A 24,023-nucleotide genomic window follows, 5' to 3' on the forward strand; every position below is an offset into this window, starting at 1 on the left:
GTATGTTTACTTGGATTATTTATTGAAAGCATCCTATATTACAGTACAAGTCAGCATAAATGAAGTCTGATATTTACAGAATTTTATAACAATTTCAGTTTTTTTTTAAGTTCCATCCTAAATACTATTGAAAATCAGGTTATGGTGGTGCCTATCTGAGATGTAAATTATTTTGGTCCAGGTATTACTCAGAAGACAGCATTGTCATAGATTTTTGTCTGCTGGGGCCACCTCTAGGAAGAGCTGCAGGAACACAGTGACTTTCTCCAACAGTCCAGGGCAGAGTTTGTAGTGAATGAATGGCACATAAACCAATACACCACTGAAGATGAATATGGTGACGTAGAGGTACTCTATTGCGGGGTTGTCAATGATAGGTGCCATCACGAGGAAAATCGCTGCCATGATAACCAAGATGGGGATTACAATGGGAACCTGGGTGAATAAACAAAAACAGTGGTACTGTCACAAGAGTTGAGAAAGCAAATGGGTCCATTCAGGCAATTGAATTTTAATAAATCAATCTTGTGTTGTTCAAAAGGACTCAGACCTTTATAAATAAAATAAGAAATTAGATATCCTATGAGACTCACGCTATATGTCCTGGGAAGTTCAGGTTTCTTGATCTTGAGGTAGAGAAGCCCAGACAGAGTGATTGTATAGAAGAACCAGGCTGTAAAACTGGCAATATCAATGGAGAGTGATGGAAGATAAATAAAGCAACAATTTGATAAATGTATTGAGACATTTTGAAGTCAAAGCATAAACTACCTGAAGAAGTTGACAATGCTCTGGAAGTCCCCAGGGATGAGAACCAGAAGTGAGATAGCCGTGGTGAAGATCAGGGCTGGAGAGGGGGTCAGTCGATTCACATGGGCCATGGCAAGAATATCAGGCTGGAGACAAAAACAACACAAATGTTGACATAAAAACTACAAAACTATCTAACTCAACACCTACATCAGACTATGCCAAGGTTTCCTTTTGAAAAAAGCCAGTTAAAATTGCCTGTCTCTTGCATGTGTTTCTCACCATGTGTCCCTCTCTTGCAGCCACAAAGCACACCCGGCCACCACTAAAGAATGTTCCATTCAGGGAGCCAAAAGCAGACAAAGCAGCTGCGATGGACATCACCCATCCCCAGCTCCCGAGCACCTTATTCCTGTTAAAGACAACAATGTAATTTGTCAGCTCATCACACATTGACATTTTTTTTGAGAGAGGTGTGTGGATGGAGTTAATCTCTCTCACCCCCAGGTGACAGCCACTGCACTCGACAACATCAGTTCTCTGGGCGTCATGGCAGCCAAGTAGCTCACATTGACCAGTAGATAGAGCATGGTTACCATGGGGATGGCAATCATAACTGCCCTGGGCAGATTTACCTGAGAGGGTGCAAGATGGATAAAGATATGTTAAGTCCTTAAGATCATGGAACAAAGGACATTACTTATTACAGTGCATTCTTACCTCAGGTCTTTTCAATTCTTCTTTCACATAGTTTAAGTTGTACAAGCCAGTGACGGACCAGAGGCCTTAGTAAAAAGCCATCCCTATGGAGCTCACATCCAAGTTCGTACTATCAAAATAATTTTTTTGTACAGTAACATTCCCCTGTGCAATTTTCACTACTCCTCCGATTACTATAACCATCAGGGCAAATAAGTAGCTTTGCCACCAAGAAGACCACCTGAATTCTCATGGATAAATGTACATTCAAGATTCTGGCCATGGCTACAACCATGGTGGCTGCAACAGCAGCACATTTCACTATTAGCTGAAAGGAGAACAGTCTTGGTAGAAAGAAGTCCCCTCCTGATTCTTTAATAATGGATCCTAGCTCAGCTTACGAGAGTGCCCCCAGCATGGCTACTAGGCCAGACAGGGCCCAAATGATCAGGCTTGCCTTTGGACTTCCAATGTAGGACAGCACAAACTGAGGGGACATGAATATACCCGATCCAATCATGATTCCTGCTACCAGTGAAACAGCACCGACTAAACCCAACTTGCACTTCAGTTGAAGCCCTTCTGTTTCTGTTTTTGCCATTGCCAGCTTACTGATTCAAACAACAGGAGAAACTGTTGTCAATGGTCAATCCTTTCTTCTTAAGCAAGACAAATAAATACAAAGACCTGGCAAATCTTTGATGCTAGGTGCAAAGTACTTAGTAGTTAATATTAACTTCTCAGGTTGCAAAAAGTATATTGTTGTGTCTTCTTTGTTTATAGATGTAAAATGGTTCCCATACAGATTACCCCCCCAAAGTGTTTGTTAAAGATTCACCAAATTATTACTGCAACAAAAAAAGGTCTGATTGACTAGGAGAGTGAGAAAAGGGGATGCTATGTCATTGTACACTTGGATAATTCCTTTGCCTGAAGGTTGGAAAGGTTAAGGCCAAGGTTGACCTACAGTATCTCACCATTGTTATATGTGTTGGTCATAAAGCCACCTGCAATTGCTGTCAAAAGCCATGTAAATGTAAAAATGACAGCTGAGGTCTTGCCCTCTAGCTAATGATGTAGTTCTGCAGACATTTTACACCATATTTCCATCCTGATAAATGTATCAGATGCAATTAAAAAAATAGATAAGGGCACACTATATCTCTGTTGGTGGGGTGGTCCAAAGATCAAGACCATTTGGCAGGATGCGATAGAGTAGACTTGTCAGGTATTGTCTCAGTTGATTTGCCTGTATATCCTATACTCTGTATTTTTGGTTTATTTCCTGTGGGCTATAACCTCAGTAGTACAAAAAAGAAAACGGTTTGTTTTTGCCTACTCCAAGCAAAACATACTTTCGCAGCACTCAATATCAAACTGTTTAATTGTTCTTTACCTCAGGGTGTTTTAGTTCTTCTGTGACATAATTCAAAGTGTTCCAACCATCATAGGACCATAGTCGCTTTAAAGGAATCATCAATGTTTTCAGTGTACCCCTCGAAAAGCAGCACCACACCTCCAATAATTATCAATGCCAGCTTGACCACCATGCAAAATACCTATATGAACATATGACGTACATTCACACTGTTCATGAATTTCTTATTTAAGCCTGCCAGCACCATCTTGCAGATGTCCTCCAGCACAGGTAGTCTCCAATGAAGACTGACATCAAACAAAGTCCATAGGCTGTACAGTTTCAATTATAGTCTTATTCAAAGTTGACTTAAAGGTGCAATATGCAGAAATCACACCGCCATTTCCTGGTTGCAAAAATTCTAATAGTTCGCCTAATTTCACTTCATGTGACAAAACAAGCAATGTAAAGTGGTGAGAATCATTGTACCATCAAAACCGCTGTGAAATATATTCTATGTTTAAAGCTGTTGTACAAAACCGAAAATAAACAAACTTAAGAACAGTAAAACAACAATCAATATCGACATTTCACTATCAATCATGTTACTAGTATGCAAATCATCAAGACACATTTCAGCATGGCTAAGAACCCACTAACAAAAATCTCCTCAGAGTCAAGTGAAGCTACCTAGCCATTTCATTTGCACTCACCCTTAAAGCACAATGTCAACAGCAGAATGATATCAAATCAAACTTTATTTGTCACATGCGCTGAATACAACAAGTGTAGACCTTGCAGTGAAATGCTTACTTACAAGCCCTTAAACAACAGCGCAGTTCAAGAAGAGTTAAGAAAATATTTACCAAATTAACAAATGTAAAAAATAATAAAGTGGTAATTGAGGAGAGATATCTTGCAGGTCTCTGGCCTGCAAGCCTTATATGGACTTCCTGCCTCAACGAGGCAAGACTGTGTTTTGTTAAGCCAGGGAACGCTTGGGGATAAAAGAGGAAGCAGCCTGCACAAACGGGCAGAGGAGGTGAGAGACAAGAGAGTGATGAAGAGTGAGAGAAATGAGAGCGATGAAGAGTGAGAAATGAGAGTTATGAAGAGTGAGAGTTATGAAGAGTGAGAGAAACGAGAGTTATGAAGAGTGAGAGAAAAGAGAACAAAATCTGTGTGAGTACCCGTTGTGACCTGGACTGTCGGACTACCTCCCTTGTGTACCAGACCGGATTGGCTGAGAACTCGAGTGTGAGGATTACCCCTGAAAAACGGAACGGACAACATGAACGGCTTGTAGACTGTGAGGTGATTGGTGAATTACCCCTTCTTTCACCGTGTACAAAACCCCCTAATAAACTTCCCGTTTGCATTCTATTTGTGCTACTGGTGCCTGTTTGTTACTGAACTTGGTCAAGTGGAAACCCCACAGCCTTGAGCCTGCTACGGGGGTACAGGTTAGAGGTAATTTGTACATGTAGGTAGGGGTGAAGTGACTATGCATAGATGATAAACAGCGAGTAGCAGCAGTGTACAAAACAAATGGGTGGGTCAATGTAATAGTCTGGTGGCCATTTGATTTAATTGTTAAGCAGTCTCATGGCTTGGGGGTAAAAGCTGTTAAGGAGCCTTTTGGTCCTAGACTTGGCACTCCGGTACCGCTTGCTGTGCGGTAGCAGAGAAAAGTCTGACTTGAGTCTCTGACAATTTTAGGGTCTTTCCTCTGACACCGCCTATTATAGGTCCTGGATTGCAAGAAGCTTGGCCACAGTGATGTACTGGGCCGTACGCACTACCCTCTGTAGCGCCTTACGGTCAGATGCCGAGCAGTTGCCATACCAGGTGGTGATGCAACTGGTTAGGATGCTCTTGATGGTGCAGCTGTAGAACATTTTGAGGATCTGGGGACCATTGTCAAATCTTTTCAGTCTCCTGAAGGAGAAAAGGTTTTGTCGTGCCCTCTTCACAACTGTCTTGGTGTGTTTGGACCATGATAGATCGCTGGTGATGTGGACACCAAGGAACTTGAAACTCTCGACCCGCTCCACTACAGCCCGTTGATGTTAATGGGGGCCTGTTCGGCCCACCTTTTCCTGTAGTCCACAATCGCCTCCTTTGTCTTGCTCACAATGAGGAAGATGTTGTCCTGGCACCACACTTCCAGTTCTCTGACCTCCTATAGGCTGTCTTGTTGTCGGTGATCAGACCGACCACTGTTGTGTTGTCAGCAAACTTAATGATGGTGTTGGAGTCGTGTTTCACCACGCAGTCATGGGTGAACAGGGAGTACAGGAGAGGACTAAGTACACACCCCTGAGGGGCCCCAGTGTTGAGGATCATCTTGGCAGACGTGCTGTTGCCTACCCTTACAACCTGGGGGTGGCCTGTCAGGAAGTCCAGGATCCAGTTGCAAAGGGAGGCGTTTAGTCCCAGGGTCCTTAGCTTAGTGATAAGCTTTGTGGGCACTATGGTGTTGAACGCTGAGCTGTAGTCAATGAACAGCATTCTCACAAAGGTGTTCCTTTTGTCCAGGTTGTAAAGGGCAGTGTGGATTGAGATGGTGTCATCTGTGGATCTGTTGGGGCGGTATGCAAATTGGAGTGGGTCTAGGGTATCCGGGAGGATGCTGTTGACGTGAGCCATGACCAGCCTTTCAAAGCACTTCATGGCTACCGATGTGAGTGCTATGGGGCTGTAATCATTTAGGCAGGTCACCTTCACTTCCTTGGGCATGGGGACTATGGTGGTCTGCTTGAAACATGTAGGTATTACAGACTCAGTCAGGGAGAGGATGAAAATGTCAGTGAAGACAGTTGCCAGTTGGTCCGTGCATGCTTTGCGTACACGTCCTGGCAATCCATCTGGCCCCGTGGCTTTGTGAGATTAGCTCGTTACCTGTATAAAAGACACCTGGGAGCCAGAAATCTTTCTGATTGGGAGGGGGTCAAATACTTATTTCCCTCATTAAAATGCAAATAATTCTATAACATTTTTGACATGGGTTTTTCGGGATTCTTTTGTTGTTATTCTGTCTCTCACTGTTCAAATAAACCTACCATTAAAATTATAGACTGATCATTTCTTTGTCAGTGGGCAAACATACAAAATCAGCAGGGGATCAAATACTTTTTTCCCTCACTGTAGTTTTCAAGCCCTGCCACATCCGACGAGCGTCAGAGCCGGTGTAGTAGGATTCAATCTTAATCCTGTATTGACGCTTTGCTTGTTTGATGGTTCATCTGAGGGCATAGCAGGATTTCTTATAGGCGTCCGGATTAGTGTCCTGCTCTTTGAATGCGGCTGCTCTTGCCTTTAGCTCGATGCGGAGGTTGTCTGTAATCCACGGCTTCTGGTTGGGATATGTACGTACGATCACTGTGGGAATGAGGTCGTCGATGCACTTATTGATGAAGCCGATGACTATACTCCTCAATGCCATTGGATGAATCCCGTAACATATTCCAGTCTGTGTTAGCAAAACAGTCCTGTAGCGTAGCACCCGCGTCATCTGACCACTTCCGCATTTAGCGAGTCACTGGTACTTCTTGCTTTAATTTTTGCTTGTAAGCAAGAATCAGGAGGATATAATTATGGTCAGATTTGCCAAATGGAAGACGGGGGAGAGCTTTCTGTGTGTGGAGTAAAAGGTGGTCTAGAGGTCTTTTTTTCCCTACGGTTGCACATGTGATATGTTGGTAAAACTTTGGTAAAACTGATTCAAGTTTGACTGTATTAAAGTCCCCGGCCGCTAGGAGCGCCGCTTCTGGGTGAGCATTTTCTTGTTTGCTTATGGCCTTATAGAGTTGGTTGAGTGCAGTCTTAGTGCCATCATCGGCCTGTGGTGGTAAATAGACGGCTACAAATAATATAGATGAGAACTCTCTTGGTAGATAATGTGGTCTACAACTTATCATAAGGTACTCTACCTCAGGCAGGCAATACCATAACTTCTCTCTTCTGCTGGTGTATCGAAAATCCTCCAGCTCTATATTATCCATGTCGTCGTTCAGCCACGACTCGGTGAAACAAAAGATATTACATTTCTTAATGTCCCGTTGGTAGGATAATCGTAATCGTAGGTCATCAATTTTATTTTAAAATCATTGCATGTTAGCAAGTAGAATTGATGGCAGTGGGAGTTTACTCGCTCGCCTACGGAATCTCAGAAGGCAGCCCAATCTGCGTCCTCTTTTCCTCCGTCTTTCTTCACGCAAATGACGTAGATCTGTGCCTGTTCCCAGGAGAGCAGTATATCTTTCTCGTCAGACTCATTAAAGGAAAAAGCTTCCTCCAGTTTGTGGATAGTAATCCCAGTTCTGATGTCCAGAAGTTATTTTGGTCATAAGAGACGGTAGCAGCAACATTATGTACAACACAAGTTAAAAAAGAAGTTACAAACAATGCAAAAAAACGAACAAAATAGCACAATTAGTTACGGGCATGTAAAACCTCAGCCATCCTCTTCGGCGCCATTTTAACAAGTCTGAAAGCACAGATAGAATCATGAGCCAAATGTTTCACCGGATGTATAAATCTGAAGCATCCGGTTGGCATTTCCACTCACCACAAAATATGGTAATGAAAGAAAGCCCAGTGGCCGGTAGTTGAAGCAAGATGGATTTTGGCCGACGTTCTGCAAATTTTGTCATTGATGCAACATTTGATCCCAATACAGTTTTCTGTTCCCAAAACTAGAATCTGCTATGAACAGAGTGGACTACGTTTTTAATACTTTAGCCTTTGCAAAAGTTTTAAAAAATGTTGTTGTTTAGAAGGAGCGCAAGGGCGAATTGAGTTATTGCACACACGCACTTCACAGAGTAGGCGTTCCCTAATGTAAATATGCAAATACATGCCAGAATGCGCCAATAGGATTTAGCTAGCTTGTGCTTGGCTCTGTCCACCTCATTGCTTGTTCTGCCAGCTATAATTAATTTGCTACCATTGGAAATGACAGGCTGTGGTCTATCTTGGGTTAGTTATACAAATCTTTGGTACAAGTACAATCCACACAGAGTAACTAGAAAAAGCACAAGTTCCTCCAAAAATGTACTTTAGTACATGTAACTGTTATTTGTAGCACATTACTACCCACCTCAGAGCAGAGGGAACCCAATGTGGCCTGCATGCTACAGCCTGCCCAGATCACCAGGCTGGCTTTGGGGCTTCCTATGTTGACCAGCACAGACTGAGGGGACATAAAAATGTCAGCTCCCTTCATGGTCCCAGCAATGAATGAGATAACACCAATAAGCCCCACTTGAGGCTGAGTTTCTGTGTTTCAGCCATGTGGTAGGAGATCTATCCTCAACAGTTATTTGTATTAAGCTGGAGAGAGGTTTAAAATGTTTTGTTCTTATAGGACAAGTTGCACCTACTGTTACATCAGTTAATAATTACAAGATTGTGAGTGCTGTCAACTTTAATCTCCTCAAAAATGAAACGTACCAGTAACAATGTATACCCATTTTCCATAATTTCAAACATTCTGGAATAGTAGTAACACCTCAGAGATCTGCGGAGGGATGACTAACTAAAATGTTTATGATGTTGCACATTGTTATCGATTAAGTTGTTTCTAAACCGTCAATGGGAGCCAAGGAAAAACACTTTTTGTCAGGGTCAGTGACACTCAGAATGTGGATGGAATATTTTTTGAACAGCCTAGCTTGTCAATGTTCTGAATGTTGAACCCCACATTACTCAATAAGTTAAGTAAGGCATGTTATGTCACCCTGTGTCCTGGAGCAAAGCATGCTGCATTATTGAAAATACAGTAGACTGAAAAGATGGGCACAGTGTTGGCGCCAGAAATTGTGTACCTAAATCAGTGTTAGTGTTCCTTTGTAATCAACCTGTATGAGATAAGAAATATAATGTATTATGTACTCAAAATCAGTACTAATATAACTTCAATGTACAGTTTATATAATGGAAGTGAATGCATCTCTTTACCTCAGGACGTTTCAGCTCTTCTGTCACATAATTCAAGTTATTCCATCCATCGTAGGACCACAGTCCCTGGTAGAAAGCAATACCTATCGGATTGATGCCCAAGTTGGTCCCATTAAAAGAATCCTCAAAACTTCCTGTTTCCCCTCTGACGAGCAACATCACTCCACCAATAATTATTACTGAAAGAGCTAGCACCTTGGCCACCATGAAGAACACTTGCATTGACATGGCGAATCGTACATTCAGACAGTTAACAATGGCTGTCACCACAATCCCTGCTGCAGCCACAGACTTCACCACCAGCTGTGGGCATGGACAGTCCTGGTAGAAAGGTGCCAATGCATATTCAGCAAAGCTCAGTGAGATCCCTGCCACACTGGCAGGTCTCACAAATATGACTGAGCTGAAAATTAAAATGAAGGCCAGTACTGGGCCTGACGTCCGTAGGATATAGATGTACTCTCCCCCCGACTCTCGGATGACTGTCCCCAGTTCAGCATAGCAGAGAGAGCCAAGCATAGCCAGCAGGCCACAGGCAGCCCAGACCACCAGGCTTCCTCCTGGGCTTCCTATGTTGACCAGAACGAATTGAGGGGACATAAAAATCCCAGATCCAATCATAGTGCCAGCCACGAGCGACACAGCGCCAACCAGTCCCACTTCCCGTTTCAGGCTGAGCTTCTGTGGTTTGCCATCCAGAACTTCAACTGCTGGAAATGTGTCCTCACCAGTCATGTTTTACCATAGAGCAACAAGATATTTGCTGAAGTAAAGCTTTAAAGTCTGTGTCCAAGTCACTTGTACCACCATGAGTGGGTTAATAATTACAGAAGTAAGAATGAGTATGACTATTTTACAACCACATTTCAGTGCCAGGGGATTGTTACAGATTAGATAGAGAGAATTTTTTTTTTTTGGGGGGGGGGGGGGGAGGTCACTGGGGGAGTAAATAAGTACACAGACAAAAATAAATAACTTTATTTTGAACCAATGTCTGAATAGTTTTTCCCCAAGCATTTCTGTAAAATGAATGTGTGTACAGTGCCTTCGGAAAGTATTCAGACACCTTGACTTTTTCACATTTGTTACGTTATAGCTTTATTCTAAAATTGATTAAATAAATACAAATATTCAGCAATCTACACACAATACCCCATAATGACAATGTGAAAACAGGTTGTTAGAAATTTTTGCAAATGTATTAAACAGAAAAACAGAAATACCTGATTTACATAAGTATTCAGACCCTTTTCTATAAGACTAGAAGTTGAACTCAGGTGCATCCTGTATTCATTGATCCTCCTTGAAATGTTTCTACAACTTGATTGGAGTCCATCTGTGGTAAATTCAATTGATTGGACATGACTTGGAAAGGCACACACATGTCTATATCAGATGACAGTGCATATCCCACAGATGACAGTGCATGTCAGAGCAAAAACCAAGCCATGAGGTCAAAGGAACTGTCCGTAGAGCAACGAGACAGGATTGTAATCGAGGCACAGATCTAGAGGAAGGGTACGAAAACATTTATGCAGCATTAAAGGTCTCCAAGAACACAGTGGCCTCCATCATTCTTAAATGGAAGAAGTTTGGAACCACCAAAACTCTTCCTAGAGCTGGCCGCCCGGCCAAACTAAGCAATCGGGAGAAGGGCCTTGGTCAGGGAGGTCACCAAGAACTTGATGGTCACTCTGACAGAGCTCTAGGGTTCCTCTGTGGAGATGGAAGAACCTTCCAGAAAGACAACCATCTCTGCAGCGCTCCATGAATCATGCAATTATGGTAGAGTGGCCAGATGAAAGCCACTCTTCAGTAAAAGGCACATGACAGCCTGCTTGGAGTTTGCCAAAAGGCCCCTAAAGACTCTCAGATGATGAGAAACCGTATTCTCTGGTCTGAGGAAACCAAGATTGATCTCTTTGGCCTGAATGCCAAGCGTCACGTCTGGAGGAAGCCTGGCACCATCCCTACGTTGAAGCATGGTGGTGGCAGCAGCAGTCTGGCAGGGACTGGGAGACTAGTCAGGATCGAGGGAAAGATGAACGGAGCAAAGTAAAGAGAGATCCTTGATGAAAACCTGCTCCAGAGCTCTCAGGGCCTCAACCTGGGGTGAAGGTTCACCTTCCAACAGGACAACAACCCTAAGCACACAGTCAAGAAAAACCAAGAGTGGCTTCAGGACAAATCTCTGAATGTCCTTGAGTGGCCAAGCCAGAGCCCGGACTTGAACCCGATCGAACATCTCTGGAGAGACCTGAAAATAGCTGTGCAGTGACGCTCCACATCCAACCTGACAGAGCTTGAGAGGATCTGTAGAGAAGAATGGGAGAAACTCCCCAAATACAGGTGTGCCAAGCTTATAGCATCATACCCAAGAAGACTTGAGGCTGTAATCGCTGCCAAAGGTGCTTCAACAAAGTTCTGAGTAAAGGGTCTGAATACTTATGTAAATGAGATATTTCAGTTAAAAACATTTATATAAAATTGCAATACATTTTAAAAACCTGTTTTTGCTTTGTCATTATGAGGTATTGTGTGCAGAATGATGAGAAAAAAACAAATGATTTAATCAATTTTAGAATAAGGCTGTAACGTAACAAAATGTGGAAAAGGTCTGGGGGTTTGAATACTTTCCGAATTCACTGTAGGTAGGGGTATAGTGACAAGCAGCAGACTATGTGGTGAGTGTGAAAGTATGTGTGTGTGTGAGTGCGTGGCATCAGTATGCATGTGTGTGCTTGTAGTGTGTGTACAATATGTGTGTGTTGGAGTGTCGGTGTGAGTGTGTGGGTAGAGTCCAGTGTGTGTGCATGGAGTCATTGCAAGAGAGTTAATGCAAAGGTAGTCCGGGTAGCCATTTCATTAGCTATTTAGCAGTCTTGTTTAGAAGTCTTACGACTTGGGGGTAGAATCTGTTCAGGGTACTGTTGGTTCCAGACTTGGTGCATTGGTACCACTTGCTGTGCGGTAGCAGAGAGAACAGTCAGTCTGTGGCTTGGGTGGATGGAGTCTTTGACAATTTCTTGGGCCTTCCTCTGACACCGCCCAGTATAGAGGTCCTGGATGGCAGGGAGCCAGTGTTGTAGTGGGCCATACTGTATGCACTACCCTCTGTAGCGCCTTGCAGTCGGATGCCAAGCAGTACCATACCAAGCGGTGATGCAGCCAGTCAAGATGCTTTTTGCGGATCTGAGGGCCCATGCCATATCTTTTCAGCTTCCTGAGTGGGAAGTGGCGTTGTCGTGCCCTCTTCACAACTGTGTTGTTGTGTTTGGACCATGATAGATCCTTAGTGATGGGGACACCAAGGAGCTTGAAGCTCTCAATCCTCTCCACTACAGCGCCGTCAATGTGATTGGGGGAGTGCTCGGCCCATGATCAGCTCCTTTGTCTTACTGATGTTGAGGGAGAGGTTGTTATCCTGGCATCACACTGCCAGGTTTCTGACCTCATCCATATAGGCTGTCTCATCGTTGTCTGTGATCAGGCCTACCACCGTCGTGTTGTCATCAAACTTAATGATGGTGTTGGAATCGTGTACGGCCACACAGGGAGTACAGGAGGGGATTAAGCACCCACTCCTGAGGGGCCCCCGTGTTGAGGGTCAGCATGGCGGATGTGTTGTAGCCTACCTTCACCACCTGTGGTTGGCCCGTCAAGAAGTCCAGGATCCAGTTGCAGAGGGAAGTGTTCAGTCCCAGGGACCTTAGCTTAGTGATGAGCTTAGATGGCACTATGGTGTTGAACGCTGCGATGTAGTCAATGAACTGCATTCTCACATAGGTGTTCCTTTTGTTTAAGTGGGAAATGGCAGTGTGGAGTGCAATAGAGATTGTGTCATCTATGGTGGTATGCGAATTGGAGTGGGTCCAGCATGTCTGGGATGATGGTGCTGATGTATGCCATGACCAGCCTTTCAAAGCATTTCATGACTACAGATGTGAGTGCTAAGGGGCGATAGTCATTTAGACAGGTTACCTTGGTGTACTTAGGCACAGAGACTATGGTGGTCTGCTTGAAACATGTAGGTATTTCAGACTGGGTCAGGGAGAGGTTGAAAATATCAGTGAAGACACTTGCCAGCTGGAAAGCGCATGCTCTGAGTACGCATCCAGGTAATTCATCTGGCCCTGTGGCCTTGTGAATTTGAACCTATTTAAAGGCCTTACTCACATCGGCTCCGGAGAGCGTGATCATGCAGTCGTCCATAACAGCTGGTGCTCTCATGCATGGTTCAGTGTTGCTTGCCTCAAAGGGAGCATAGAAGGCATTTAGCTCATCTGGTAGGCTTGCGTCACTGGGCAGCTCGTGGCTAGGTTTCTCTTTGTAATCTATGATAGTTTGCAAGCCCTGCCACATCCGACGAGCATCAGAACCAGTGTAGTAGGATTTGATCTAAGTCCTGTATTGACACTTTGCCTCTTTGTTGGTACATCAGAGGGCATAGCGGGATTTCTTATAAGCATCCGGTTTAGTGTCCTGTTCCTTGAAAGTGGCAGCTTTAGCCTTTAGCTCAATGCGGATGTTGCTTGTAATCCATGGCCTCTGGTTGGGAGATCTACCTACGGACACTGTGGGGAAGACGTCGTCGATGCATTTATTAATGAAGCTGGTGAATGATGTGGTAAACTCCTCAATGCCATCGGAAACCTATTCCAGTCTGTGCTAACAAAACATTCCTGTAGCTCAGCATTCGTTTCACTGGTCCACTTCTGAATTGAGCGTCACTGGTACTTCCTGTTTTAGTTTTTGCTTGTAAGTAGGAATCAGGACGATAGAGTTATGGTCAAACTTGCCAAATGGAGAGCGAGGGAGAGCTTTGTATGCGTCTCTATGTGTGGAGTCAAGGTGATGTAGTTGCACAAGTGACATGCTGGTAGAAATGAGGCAAAACAGATTTCAGTTTTCCTGCATTAAAACAACCGGCCACTAGGAGCGCTGTCTCTGGATGAGCATTTTCTTACATTTACATTTACATTTAAGTCATTTAGCAGACGCTCTTATCCAGAGCGACTTACAAAATGGTGCATTCACCTTATGATATCCAGTGGAACAACCACTTTACAATAGTGCATCTAAATCTTTTAAGGGGGGGGGGGGGAGTTAGAAGGATTACTTTATCCTATCCTAGGTATTCCTTAAAGAGGTGGGGTTTCAGGTGTCTCCGGAAGGTGGTGATTGACTCCGCTGTCCTGGCGTCGTGAGGGAGCTTGTTCCACCATTGGGGTGCCAGAGCAGCGAACAGTTTTGACTGGGCTGAGCGGGAACTGTGCTTCCTCAGAGGTAGGGGGGCCAGCAGGCCAGTGGTGGATGAAAGCAGTGCCCTTGTTTGGGTGTAGGGCCTGATCAGAGCCTGAAGGTATGGAGGTGCCGTTCCCTTCACAGCTCCGTAGGCAATCACCATGGTCTTGTAGCGGATGCGAGCTTCAACTGGAAGCCAGTGTAGAGAGAGGAGGAGCGGGGTGACGTGAGAGAACTTGGGAAGGTTGAACACCAGACGGGCTGCGGCGTTCTGGATGAGTTGTAGGGGTTTAATGGCACAGGCAGGGAGCCCAGCCAACAGCGAGTTGCAGTAATCCAGACGGGAGATGACAAGTGCCTGGATTAGGACCTGCGCCGCTTCCTGTGTGAGGCAGGGTCGTACTCTGCGAATGTTGCAGAGCATGAACCAACAGGATCGGGTCACCATCCTTGATGTTAGTGGAGAACGACAGGGTGTTGTCCAGGATCACGCCAAGGTTCTTAGCACTCTGGGAGGAGGACACAAGGGAGTTGTCAACCGTGATGGCGAGATCATGGAACGGGCAGTCCTTCCCCGGGAGGAAGAGCAGCTCCGTCTTGCCGAGGTTCAGCTTGAGCTGGTGATCCGTCATCCACACTGATATGTCTGACAGACATGCAGAGATGCGATTCGCCGCCTGGTTATCAGAAGGGGGAAAGGAGAAGATTAATTGTGTGTCGTCTGCATAGCAATGATAGGAGAGACCATGTGAGGATATGACAGAGCCAAGTGACTTGGTGTATAGCGAGAATAGGAGAGGGCCTAGAACAGAGCCCTGGGGGACACCAGTGGTGAGAGCGCATGGTGCGGAGACAGATTCTCGCCACGCCACCTGGTAGGAGCGACCTGTCAGGTAGGACGCAATCCAAGCGTGGGCCGCGCCGGAGATGCCCAACTCGGAGAGGGTGGAGAGGAGGATCTGATGGTTCACAGTATCAAAGGCAGCAGATAGGTCTAGAAGGATGAGAGCAGAGGAGAGAGAGTTAGCTTTAGCAGTGCGGAGAGCCTCCGTGACACAGAGAAGAGCAGTCTCAGTTGAATGCCCAGTCTTGAAACCTGACTGATTAGGATCAAGAAGGTCATTCTGAGAGAGATAGCAGGAGAGCTGGCCAAGGACGGCACGTTCAAGAGTTTTGGAGAGAAAAGAAAGAAGGGATACTGGTCTGTAGTTGTTGACATCGGAGGGATCGAGTGTAGGTTTTTTCAGAAGGGGTGCAACTCTCGCTCTCTTGAAGACGGAAGGGACGTAGCCAGCGGTCAAGGATGAGTTGATGAGCGAGGTGAGGAAGGGGAGAAGGTCTCCGGAAATGGTCTGGAGAAGAGAGGAGGGGATAGGGTCAAGTGGGCAGGTTGTTGGGCGGCCGGCCGTCACAAGACGCGAGATTTAATCTGGAGAGAGAGGGGAGAAAGAGGTCAAAGCACAGGGTAGGGCAGTGTGAGCAGGACCAGCGGTGTCGTTTGACTTAGCAAACGAGGATCGGATATCGTCAACCTTCTTTTCAAAATGGTTGACGAAGTCATCCGCAGAGAGGGAGGAGGGGGGGGGGGGGGGGGGAGGAGGATTCAGGAGGGAGGAGAAGGTAGCAAAGAGCTTCCTAGGGTTAGAGGCAGATGCTTGGAATTTAGAGTGGTAGAAAGTGGCTTTAGCAGCAGAGACAGAAGAGGAGAATGTAGAGAGGAGTGAGTGAAAGGATGCCAGGTCCGCAGGGAGGCGAGTTTTCCTCCATTTCCGCTCGGCTGCCCGGAGCCTTGTTCTGTGAGCTCGTAGTGAGTCGTCGAGCCACGGAGCAGGAGGGGAGGACCGAGCCAGCCTGGAGGATAGGGGACAGAGAAAATCAAAGGATGCAGAAAGGGAGGAGAGGAGGGTTGAGGAGGCAGAATCAGGAGATAGGTTGGAGAAGGTTTGAGCAGAGGGAAGAGATGATAGGATGGAAGAGGAGAGAGTAGCGGGAGAGAGAGAGCGAAGGTTGGGACGGCGCAATACCATCCGAGTAGGGGCAGAGTGAGAAGTGTTGGATGAGAGCAAGAGGGAAAAGGATACAAGGTAGTGGTCGGAGATTTTGAGGGGAGTTGCAATGAGATTAGTGGAAGAACAGCATCTAGTAAAGATGAGGTCAAGCGTATTGCCTGCCTTGTGAGTAGGGGGGGAAGGTGAGAGGGTGAGGTCAAAAGAGGAGAGGAGTGGAAAGAAGGAGGCAGAGAGGAATGAGTCAAAGGTAGACGTGGGGAGGTTAAAGTCACCCAGAACTGTGAGAGGTGAGCCATCCTCAGGAAAGGAACTTATCAAGGCGTCAAGCTCATTGATGAACTCTCCAAGGGAACCTGGAGGGCGATAAATGATAAGGATGTTAAGCTTGAAAGGGCTGGTAACTGTGACAGCATGGAATTCAAATGAGGAGATAGACAGATGGGTCAGGGGAGAAAGAGAGAATGTCCACTTGGGAGAGATGAGGATTCCAGTGCCACCACCCCGCTGGCTCGATGCTCTAGGGGTATGCGAGAACACGTGGGCAGACGAAGAGAGAGCAGTAGGAGTAGCAGTGTTATCTGTGGTAATCCATGTTTCCGTCAGCGCCAGGAAGTCTAGGGACTGGAGGGTAGCATAGGCTGAGATGAACTCAGCCTTGTTGGCTGCAGACCGGCAGTTCCAGAGGCTGCCGGAGACCTGGAACTCCACGTGGGTCGTGCGCGCTGGGACCACCAGGTTAGAGTGGCAGTTGGTTTCTTGTTGGCTTATGGCCCTATAAAGCTAGTTGAGTGTTGTTTTAGTGCCAGCATCGGTTTGTGGTGGTAAATAGACAGCTACGAAAAACATAGATGAAAACACTCTTGGTAAATAGTATGGTCTACAGCTTCTCATGTGGTATTCTAACTCAGGCGAGCAGAACCTGGAGACTTCCTTGATATTAGAGATCGTGCACCAGCTGTTCTTAACAAAGAGACACATACCCCGCCCTTGAGTTTGTGAGACGCTGCCATTCTGTCTTGCCGATGCATAAAAATAGCAGCTTGATTTATGTTAACCATGTCCTTGTTCAGCTACGACTCCGTGAAGCATAGGATATTACAGTTCACCGTAAGCACACGCATACAACGTATGAAGCAACAGTACACCCATCATCAGTACTTTTATTTTAAAAAAGAAACAATTGTCAATTTTATAACAAAAAATGTACAATTATTTGCGTAAAACTAAGAGTGAAATATGACAGACTCGTCCTCTGGCTTCAAAACAGAAGTCCTAACTCTCGTTGTACGGTAGTTAAATGAAAACAGTCTAACCCAGCGATTCTCAAATGGTGGGTCGCAAACCAGATTTGGGTCGAGGGAGGTTTGGAATGGGTCGCGATTGTCTGAGTAAATGTTTTTGTCATTTTTATTTTATTACAACAAAAAAATACTCCAGTCTGAACTGAAACGACTTAAACCAGGAAGAAAGTGTATAGAAGTGATAGTATATATTTTCTTCAATCACAGTATTTTCATTATAGAGCTATTAGCAGTGCTATTATGGTTGATTTTGGGCTCTTAAACCATTGAGTTACTAACATTCTTCATCAAGAATATGGGCAAAATTGTATTATTGACAATGAGAGTTGGGAATGTTGTTCCCGTGGCAAATAATTGATACATTTACTATCAATATAGCATTTAAAATAGTTTTCCAGATTATATTTTGGCAATCATTTTTCACTATGCCAATGTTGGGTTACAACTGAGACAGCCTGGTTCAATTTAAGTCCTTAGGTAAAACCAGTCAAAGATTATGGATATACTGACAAGATACATGACTCTTATGGGAGTCGTCCAAAAAGTGGCACAGTGTGATGTCTAGCCTCTTAATAAGGATCCAACCCTTTTTTTGTTGTTGTCTAAAATGACATACCCAAATCTAACTGCCTGTAGCTCAGGACCTGAAGCAAGGATATGCATATTCTTGATACAATTTGAAAGGAAACACTTTGAAGTTTGTTGAAATGTGAAATGAAAGGTATTGGTATTCTTTCACTGTAAAAGATACTGTAAATTGGACAGTGCAGTTAGATTAACAAGAATGTAAGCTTTTTGCCAATATCAGATATGTCTATGTTCTGGGGATATTTTCTTGTTACTTAGAACCTCATGCTAATCGCATTAACCACGTTAGCTCAACCCCCGCAGGGGACCCACCGATCCTGTTGAGGGTAGCTCCCGCCTTTCTTTGGATTGGTGGATACAGATCATTATTGTAATTTATTTATGAATATTCTATGAGAGTTGTTGACGTCAACCACCTGTATTCAATGGAGATAGATGCTATGCTACTAGCCTCATGACATGAATATGCATAGCCATCTCGAGACAAAGCCGATATAAAGTGTTTTTTTAATCAAAGCTGCAGGGATGTCACGTGTCCTATATTAGTACACTCGAAACAACATAAGCATTACGAAACTTATATTCCATTATATAAACCTCATGTAGCAAAATAGCTATTTCGGTTGCCCAAATTCGACACTCTCTCATTGACCTCAATACTAAAACGTATTCCTTGGTGAAACAACGCAAAAATGCCACCTGCTGGAGGGAGCCATATTTTCCACGGAGTTGGGTCTTATTATTATTATTATTTATTTTTTTATCGAGTTGGGCCTCTTCCTTTCCCTCTGAACCAGTTGAGAACTGTTCTAACCTATAGGAGAGCGCTTCGACACACCCCCTCCTTTACACACGCCTACTACTTTCCTTTGGACACAACCACTTCCTTCCACACGCTTGCTACTTTCCTTTCAACACACCCACTCGCCCATATTCCGGTAGCCATATTGAGCTGTAGCTACCTCCTTCTCAAACTATTTGGTTGAAAAATCTTACTAACCCTACCCACTAGAGAGCAGAATACTGTGTTCATAGCTGGAATGCTGTTCGATCTAAGTGCCAGTGCGACGTTCTACGTCACGTCAACATACCGGATGTTGATACAGAATCCGCAGGAACAGCTGGGAGAGAACAACAAAGCGACAACGAACCCAACAGACTTTGGGGAATAAAATAATTAACGTGGAAAAGGACGGCTTAGCTAAAAATAGCTAAAGCCCAACTAGTCGAAAAGTCTTTCAACGGTAAGACTGGGTTGTGTTTAGGTAACATGTCATATTTTTCCGACCTTCTCTTGATGCCATCGACGTCGTTTGCTAAATATGGCGTTACTGAGTTTGACAAGACGGCCATGAAAGAGAGAATTCGTGCGCGAGAAACAGCGTCGTTAGGGACTGTATTAGTTTTTTGAACAGAGTATAGAGATGTAATTTAAATGATCTCTCTGTCTTATCTTTCAGAGAGCACCATTTACCTTCCGTTTGGTCCTGCAGGTGAGTGTGTACTGAACCATGGGGCGGATCTTCCTGGACCACATCGGGGGCACACGCCTCTTCTCCTGCGCCAACTGTGACACTATCCTGACCAACCGCTCAGAACTCATCTCCACCCGCTTCACCGGAGCCACCGGCCGAGCCTTCCTCTTCAACAAGGCAAGCGACACCTCCGCTGTAACACCATGACACCAGCCAGAAAACTCCTTTTATGCATAAACACTCAAACTAATATATTTTATTCCAGGCTCACTATCACTATACTTAGCTAAGTATATCACACAAGTGTACTCACATTATTTACACAGCAAGTTACACTACACGTGACACCTAGAAAACCCACTTCCACAAATGACAGACTTAACACACCTAGCAAACACATGTTTATTACCATGTTATGACTGTGGAATAAGCTCTGCATTATTATTATTCATTATCTGTAAGGTGGTGAACCTGCAGTACAGCGAGGTACAGGACCGCGTGATGCTGACGGGCAGACACATGGTTCGAGATGTCAGCTGTAAGAACTGCAACAGCAAGCTGGGCTGGATCTATGAGTTTGCCACCGAGGACAGCCAGCGCTACAAGGAGGGCCGCGTCATCCTGGAGAGAGCACTCGTCAGGGAGAGCGAGGGCTTCGAAGAACATGTCCCCTCTGACAACTCCTGAGCTGATGCTCAAAATACTTGCTCATCCCCACGCCCCTGCCCTAACCCTCCATAGCCCCAAGCTCATTATTCCAGAGACTGGTCAATAGTCTTGGCTCCACCCACAGCTTTGACCTAGCTAGGACTTTTTAACCTCTCCTGATTGGCTGGAGCTCTTGATGCGTTGTTGGCCTCTCCTAAACCCCTCTCTCTTTCAAAGACCACCTTCTGTCACCTAGAGACATCGACGGGCCCGCTTTCACATAGCTATGGACTCCATGCACACGTGCACACACAGGATTTTGAAGGCAACTACACACACTGCAAGGCACAAAGACTCATATTTACACACTTGACATGCTCACATGCAGGATTAGTAGATATATTCACTGACTCTGGATATTTTGTCAACTTTACAGCTGCAGTCACTATAACTCCCTCCCAGTGCTGTGTGTACTGTGTATCCTTATCCTCTATCTGGCTGCTGTGCCTGTGCATGCATTGTGAGGACCTGCTTGTTGCCATGCACATCCCCACAAGTCCCTCCTTCTGTGTGTGAGGAGTGCGAGCAGCCTATTGGCTCTTAGTAAGTTAGGAACTGAGCAGGGTAGTATCATGCCCAAAGACTGGTGGCCTGCTGGGCTGGCCTTCATATGAACTGTTGCTGTTCCTCCCAATCTCTGACAATTCCCAGCTAGTTGGAATGAAGGGATCTGTGTTCTCTGTCATGCTGTTCTTTGTTTCCAATCTCTGCCCAGGTTAATGTTCAATAGATAGAAATAACACATGATCATCAGAAATTATTATAATTGTATTAATGGTTAGTATCATTATTGTATTTTTATTCTCAGTGGAGTCATTGTTTTAATTGGTTTGCTTTTCAAATCAAAGTTTATTAGTCGCGTACACAGATTTGCAGGTGTTATAGCAGGTGCAGCAAAATTCTTATGTTACTAGCTCCAACAGTGCAGTAGAATGTCACGTGAATACAATACAAATAATTGAAAAAAATTTACCTAGAAATTACAGAATGAGTATAAAAAAAGATTGCTTTTATTATGATTATTATTGTTTTTCTTTATGTATTTTTAAAAAACAAGGTCTGATGTTTTTCTTGCTATGAGGTATAAAAAAGAGTAAGATTGTCTCTTTTTCCAGTTAGCCTGCTTGGGCAATTTTTCCTCTGTAGTGATGATTTCTGAATAAAGTGTGTATTCTTGCTAAAAGTAATGTTTCCAAATGTTGTTTGATGCAGTTTGAGCTTTAGATCACTAGATGGCACCAGAATACTGATTACATACTAAAAATACAATGCGTGCTGTGATGTAACAATGGTTATCCCATAGACCAGTGGTTTCCAAACTGTAATAGTAGAATGCACAACGTGCAATTTCGAAATTGGGTAGTGCATCATCAGTTACTCTTGTCATGTTAGTCAATCCAGACCTTTTGAGAGCCATTTATAACCTGTCAGAAATGTCCAGATCAACTAGCCCATGTCAGCTAAGGTCTTTTAATTTAGGTTTTTTAGCCCAGAGATATTGTTGTAATTTTTTTGTCACTCAAATATCACATGAATAAACATTAGACATGGCAAAATGTATAGAATTTCAAGAAAATTTGCTTTAGTTAAACTGCAAAATGTTCTTTGCACCCTATGACAATATGTGTAGAATTGCAGGAAATAAGCTTTAAACCTGCACAATTCTCTCTGCAAACAAGAGGGGTGTGAACATTTTGTGTCATGAACAGTGCTTGTGCCCATAGAAATAGATGTGTCTCAGGATGTTCCCCAATGCTGGAAGGGGAGCCCCAAGTGAAAAAATGTGAACCCCTGCTTTAGACAGTGGACGCGTTTGACATTGCAGCTGAGTCGAGACTGAGTGATCTACAAATCGCCTTGCGTCATAAATAACCTCAATAGTATTTGGGGATCAGTGAGTCAGTCACAATTTACCCAAGATACATCAGGGTTTTGATGCTCTAACTCGGCCAATGTCTTTTTAATAGTTTTTTTTAATAGACTGAGGGCTAAATTCAATCAGTTCTTCCTTAACCTGCAATAACCGACAACTGCATAGCAGTTTGATTGTTTTTATTAAAGTGATGTTTGGAGGTGTAACTGCGTTGGGGTTGTCAAATCAGCAAGTGTCTTTGGCGGTATACATATTGCAGACGTTGTCATTGGATGCGCCGAGTCGCTTTAGTAATAATCCCATGCAGCCTTGTTACAGGTACGAACACTGGAATGTGTTGTAATCTATTAGATCCTTTTATTTCGTAGGATGATTTTCAATTTGAATGTCATTACTTCTATATAGCCTACACTTCACGTTCTGAATCTGTAATGCTAGTAGGATGGGTGTGGCTTCGTGACAATGACCACACGAGTAGCCGCTCTTATTTGACAGCTCTAACACAGTTACACCAGCTAAGCAGGTGTCAGCTATCGCTGGTTAACACTTGATCTGATTGAATCTAAGGCTAAGAATAACAGCAAAGTTGGAGGGTTAATCACACTGCGTTAGTGAATAGCCTACACAGGAACCACCTCACCACTTTCACCTGTCTCAAACTTTGTTACATCACTGCTAAAGAATGTAAAGATTCTAAATGGAAACATACAATTTTAATAATTTTTACACATACAACACAATTGAAAATACAAGGAAGATGCTCTCCATTAAGGGAAAGTGGAGAATTAACACACATAAAAAATGAATATAAAACTACTAACATCAAACTGATAGTGGAGATCGTCAAGGTGGGTACAAAGAGTAATGGAAAATGTGAGAATGGGAACCAAGTCAACCCAGATAAGGAGTCAAACAGGCACAGCTGTCTGAACACAGACCAAGCAACCACAATAATTTGTTCTGTGACTCAACACAGGCCACAAATATCACCACTATAAAGGGGTTTGGTGGTGTGTGAAATTGGCTTATTAACAGGCAGTGACAAAGCATTCCTAATCCACCCATACATATTACAGAGCTGAACACGGGGGTTATTTTTAGAGTTGATCCTGTTGGAAGCCATCTTCGTCTGTGGGTGTTAGTCTGAGTGTGTTTATGTGTTATGGATGGTAGAATCAGCAGGGTCTGTAATCACTCAAGCAAGAGTGCTACCAATCACTTACCTGGCAAGCTCTAACAAATCCTGATTAACTGCACAGGTTTTGCGGGACAGAATGGGTTACCCTGTGTGATCCATTTTGTTAGAACTAGCTGGGGTTTGTGCACAGTAGTGTACTTGTGAGGCATCTCAGGTGATTGAACTAAAGAGGATGAGGGTCAGGGTGTTAAAGGAGGGTGGATTAAAATAGCAACATGTTGAGTGCCAGACATAACCAGCTCCACCAATACTCAAGGTAGACAAAACAATCAGACGAATAAACAAGTTTCTTGTCCCCAATATGTATTGTGTTGGTTATCCTTTTCCCCTCTGTGTCACAGAAAATGTCGTACTCTTCGGCGAATATGTCGCATGGGAGAGAGAAGGACCAAGGCGCAGCGGGATTGTGGACACTCATGTTTATTACTGACAAAACATGTAAGGCATCCACTTGAAAAACAACACTAGACAATACTCACGACATGGACAGTCTTGCAGGCTATACAAAACACAGTGCAAAATCAATTCCCCACAACCCCAAAGAAAAACACACACACCTATATAGGACTTCCAATCAAAGGCAACTATACACACCTGCCTTCAATTGGAAGTCCCAATCACCAACACAACATTTAACAAACACAAACCACATCCTGACCAAGACTAAGCAATACGCCCTCTGCTGGTCAGGACGTGACACTCTGACATGCTGACAACATTGCCCATGTTGCGTGTGCAAGCGTTGCAAAATACATTTACACATACATGTTATTCAATAATTCCATCCAAATCACTTGCGCACGTCTGTGTAGCCAGGTGCTAAAATAGAATTTGGTTAAATTTTTGACGCATGATGTGCA

The 24,023-nt window shown here is 44.2% G+C and overlaps 2 protein-coding genes across 3 annotated transcripts; one reads left to right on the forward strand and one right to left on the reverse strand.

Annotated features, from left to right (window-relative positions):
- Position 1: 1 nt before the first annotated feature.
- Positions 2 to 9,577, reverse strand: LOC106611123 (b(0,+)-type amino acid transporter 1). 2 transcript variants are annotated; one of them, XM_014210999.3, is made up of 6 exons: positions 8,768 to 9,577; positions 1,252 to 1,385; positions 1,033 to 1,162; positions 772 to 896; positions 594 to 673; positions 2 to 435 (listed from the first exon to the last, which is right to left on the reverse strand). In XM_014210999.3, the coding sequence occupies exons 1-5, from the start codon at positions 9,500 to 9,502 to the stop codon at positions 613 to 615; spliced, it is 1,185 nt and encodes a 394-aa protein (XP_014066474.1). In that variant the 5' UTR covers positions 9,503 to 9,577; the 3' UTR covers positions 2 to 435; positions 594 to 612. The 2 variants fall into 2 exon arrangements, with proteins under 2 accessions (XP_014066474.1, XP_014066473.1); XM_014210998.3 differs by having other exon boundaries at positions 594 to 681; positions 8,768 to 9,576.
- A 9,453-nt stretch (positions 9,578 to 19,030) lies between these two features.
- LOC100195159 (yippee-like 5) lies at positions 19,031 to 21,276 on the forward strand. The gene is made up of 2 exons (NM_001140188.1): positions 19,031 to 19,153; positions 19,370 to 21,276. Exon 2 carries the CDS (start codon positions 19,754 to 19,756, stop codon positions 20,069 to 20,071), a length of 318 nt encoding a protein of 105 aa, NP_001133660.1. The 5' UTR covers positions 19,031 to 19,153; positions 19,370 to 19,753; the 3' UTR covers positions 20,072 to 21,276.
- The last annotated feature ends 2,747 nt before the right edge of the window (positions 21,277 to 24,023 follow it).

Source organism: Salmo salar, chromosome 09, assembly GCF_965601325.2.
Source record: "Salmo salar chromosome 09, fSalSal1, whole genome shotgun sequence".
Taxonomy (NCBI): domain Eukaryota; kingdom Metazoa; phylum Chordata; class Actinopteri; order Salmoniformes; family Salmonidae; genus Salmo; species Salmo salar.

Coding starts and splice junctions, on each gene's coding strand:
- LOC106611123 (XM_014210998.3), bottom strand. CDS start 9,502: ATGACTGGTGAGGACACATTTCCAGCAGTTGAAGTTCTGGATGGCAAA. Junction 1,163..1,251: donor GCAGTGGCTGTCACCTGGGG/GTGAGAGAGATT, acceptor TGTCTTTAACAG/GAATAAGGTGCTCGGGAGCT. Junction 897..1,032: donor CTGCAAGAGAGGGACACATG/GTGAGAAACACA, acceptor TTTTGTCTCCAG/CCTGATATTCTTGCCATGGC.
- LOC100195159 (NM_001140188.1), top strand. CDS start 19,754: ATGACAGACTTAACACACCTAGCAAACACATGTTTATTACCATGTTAT.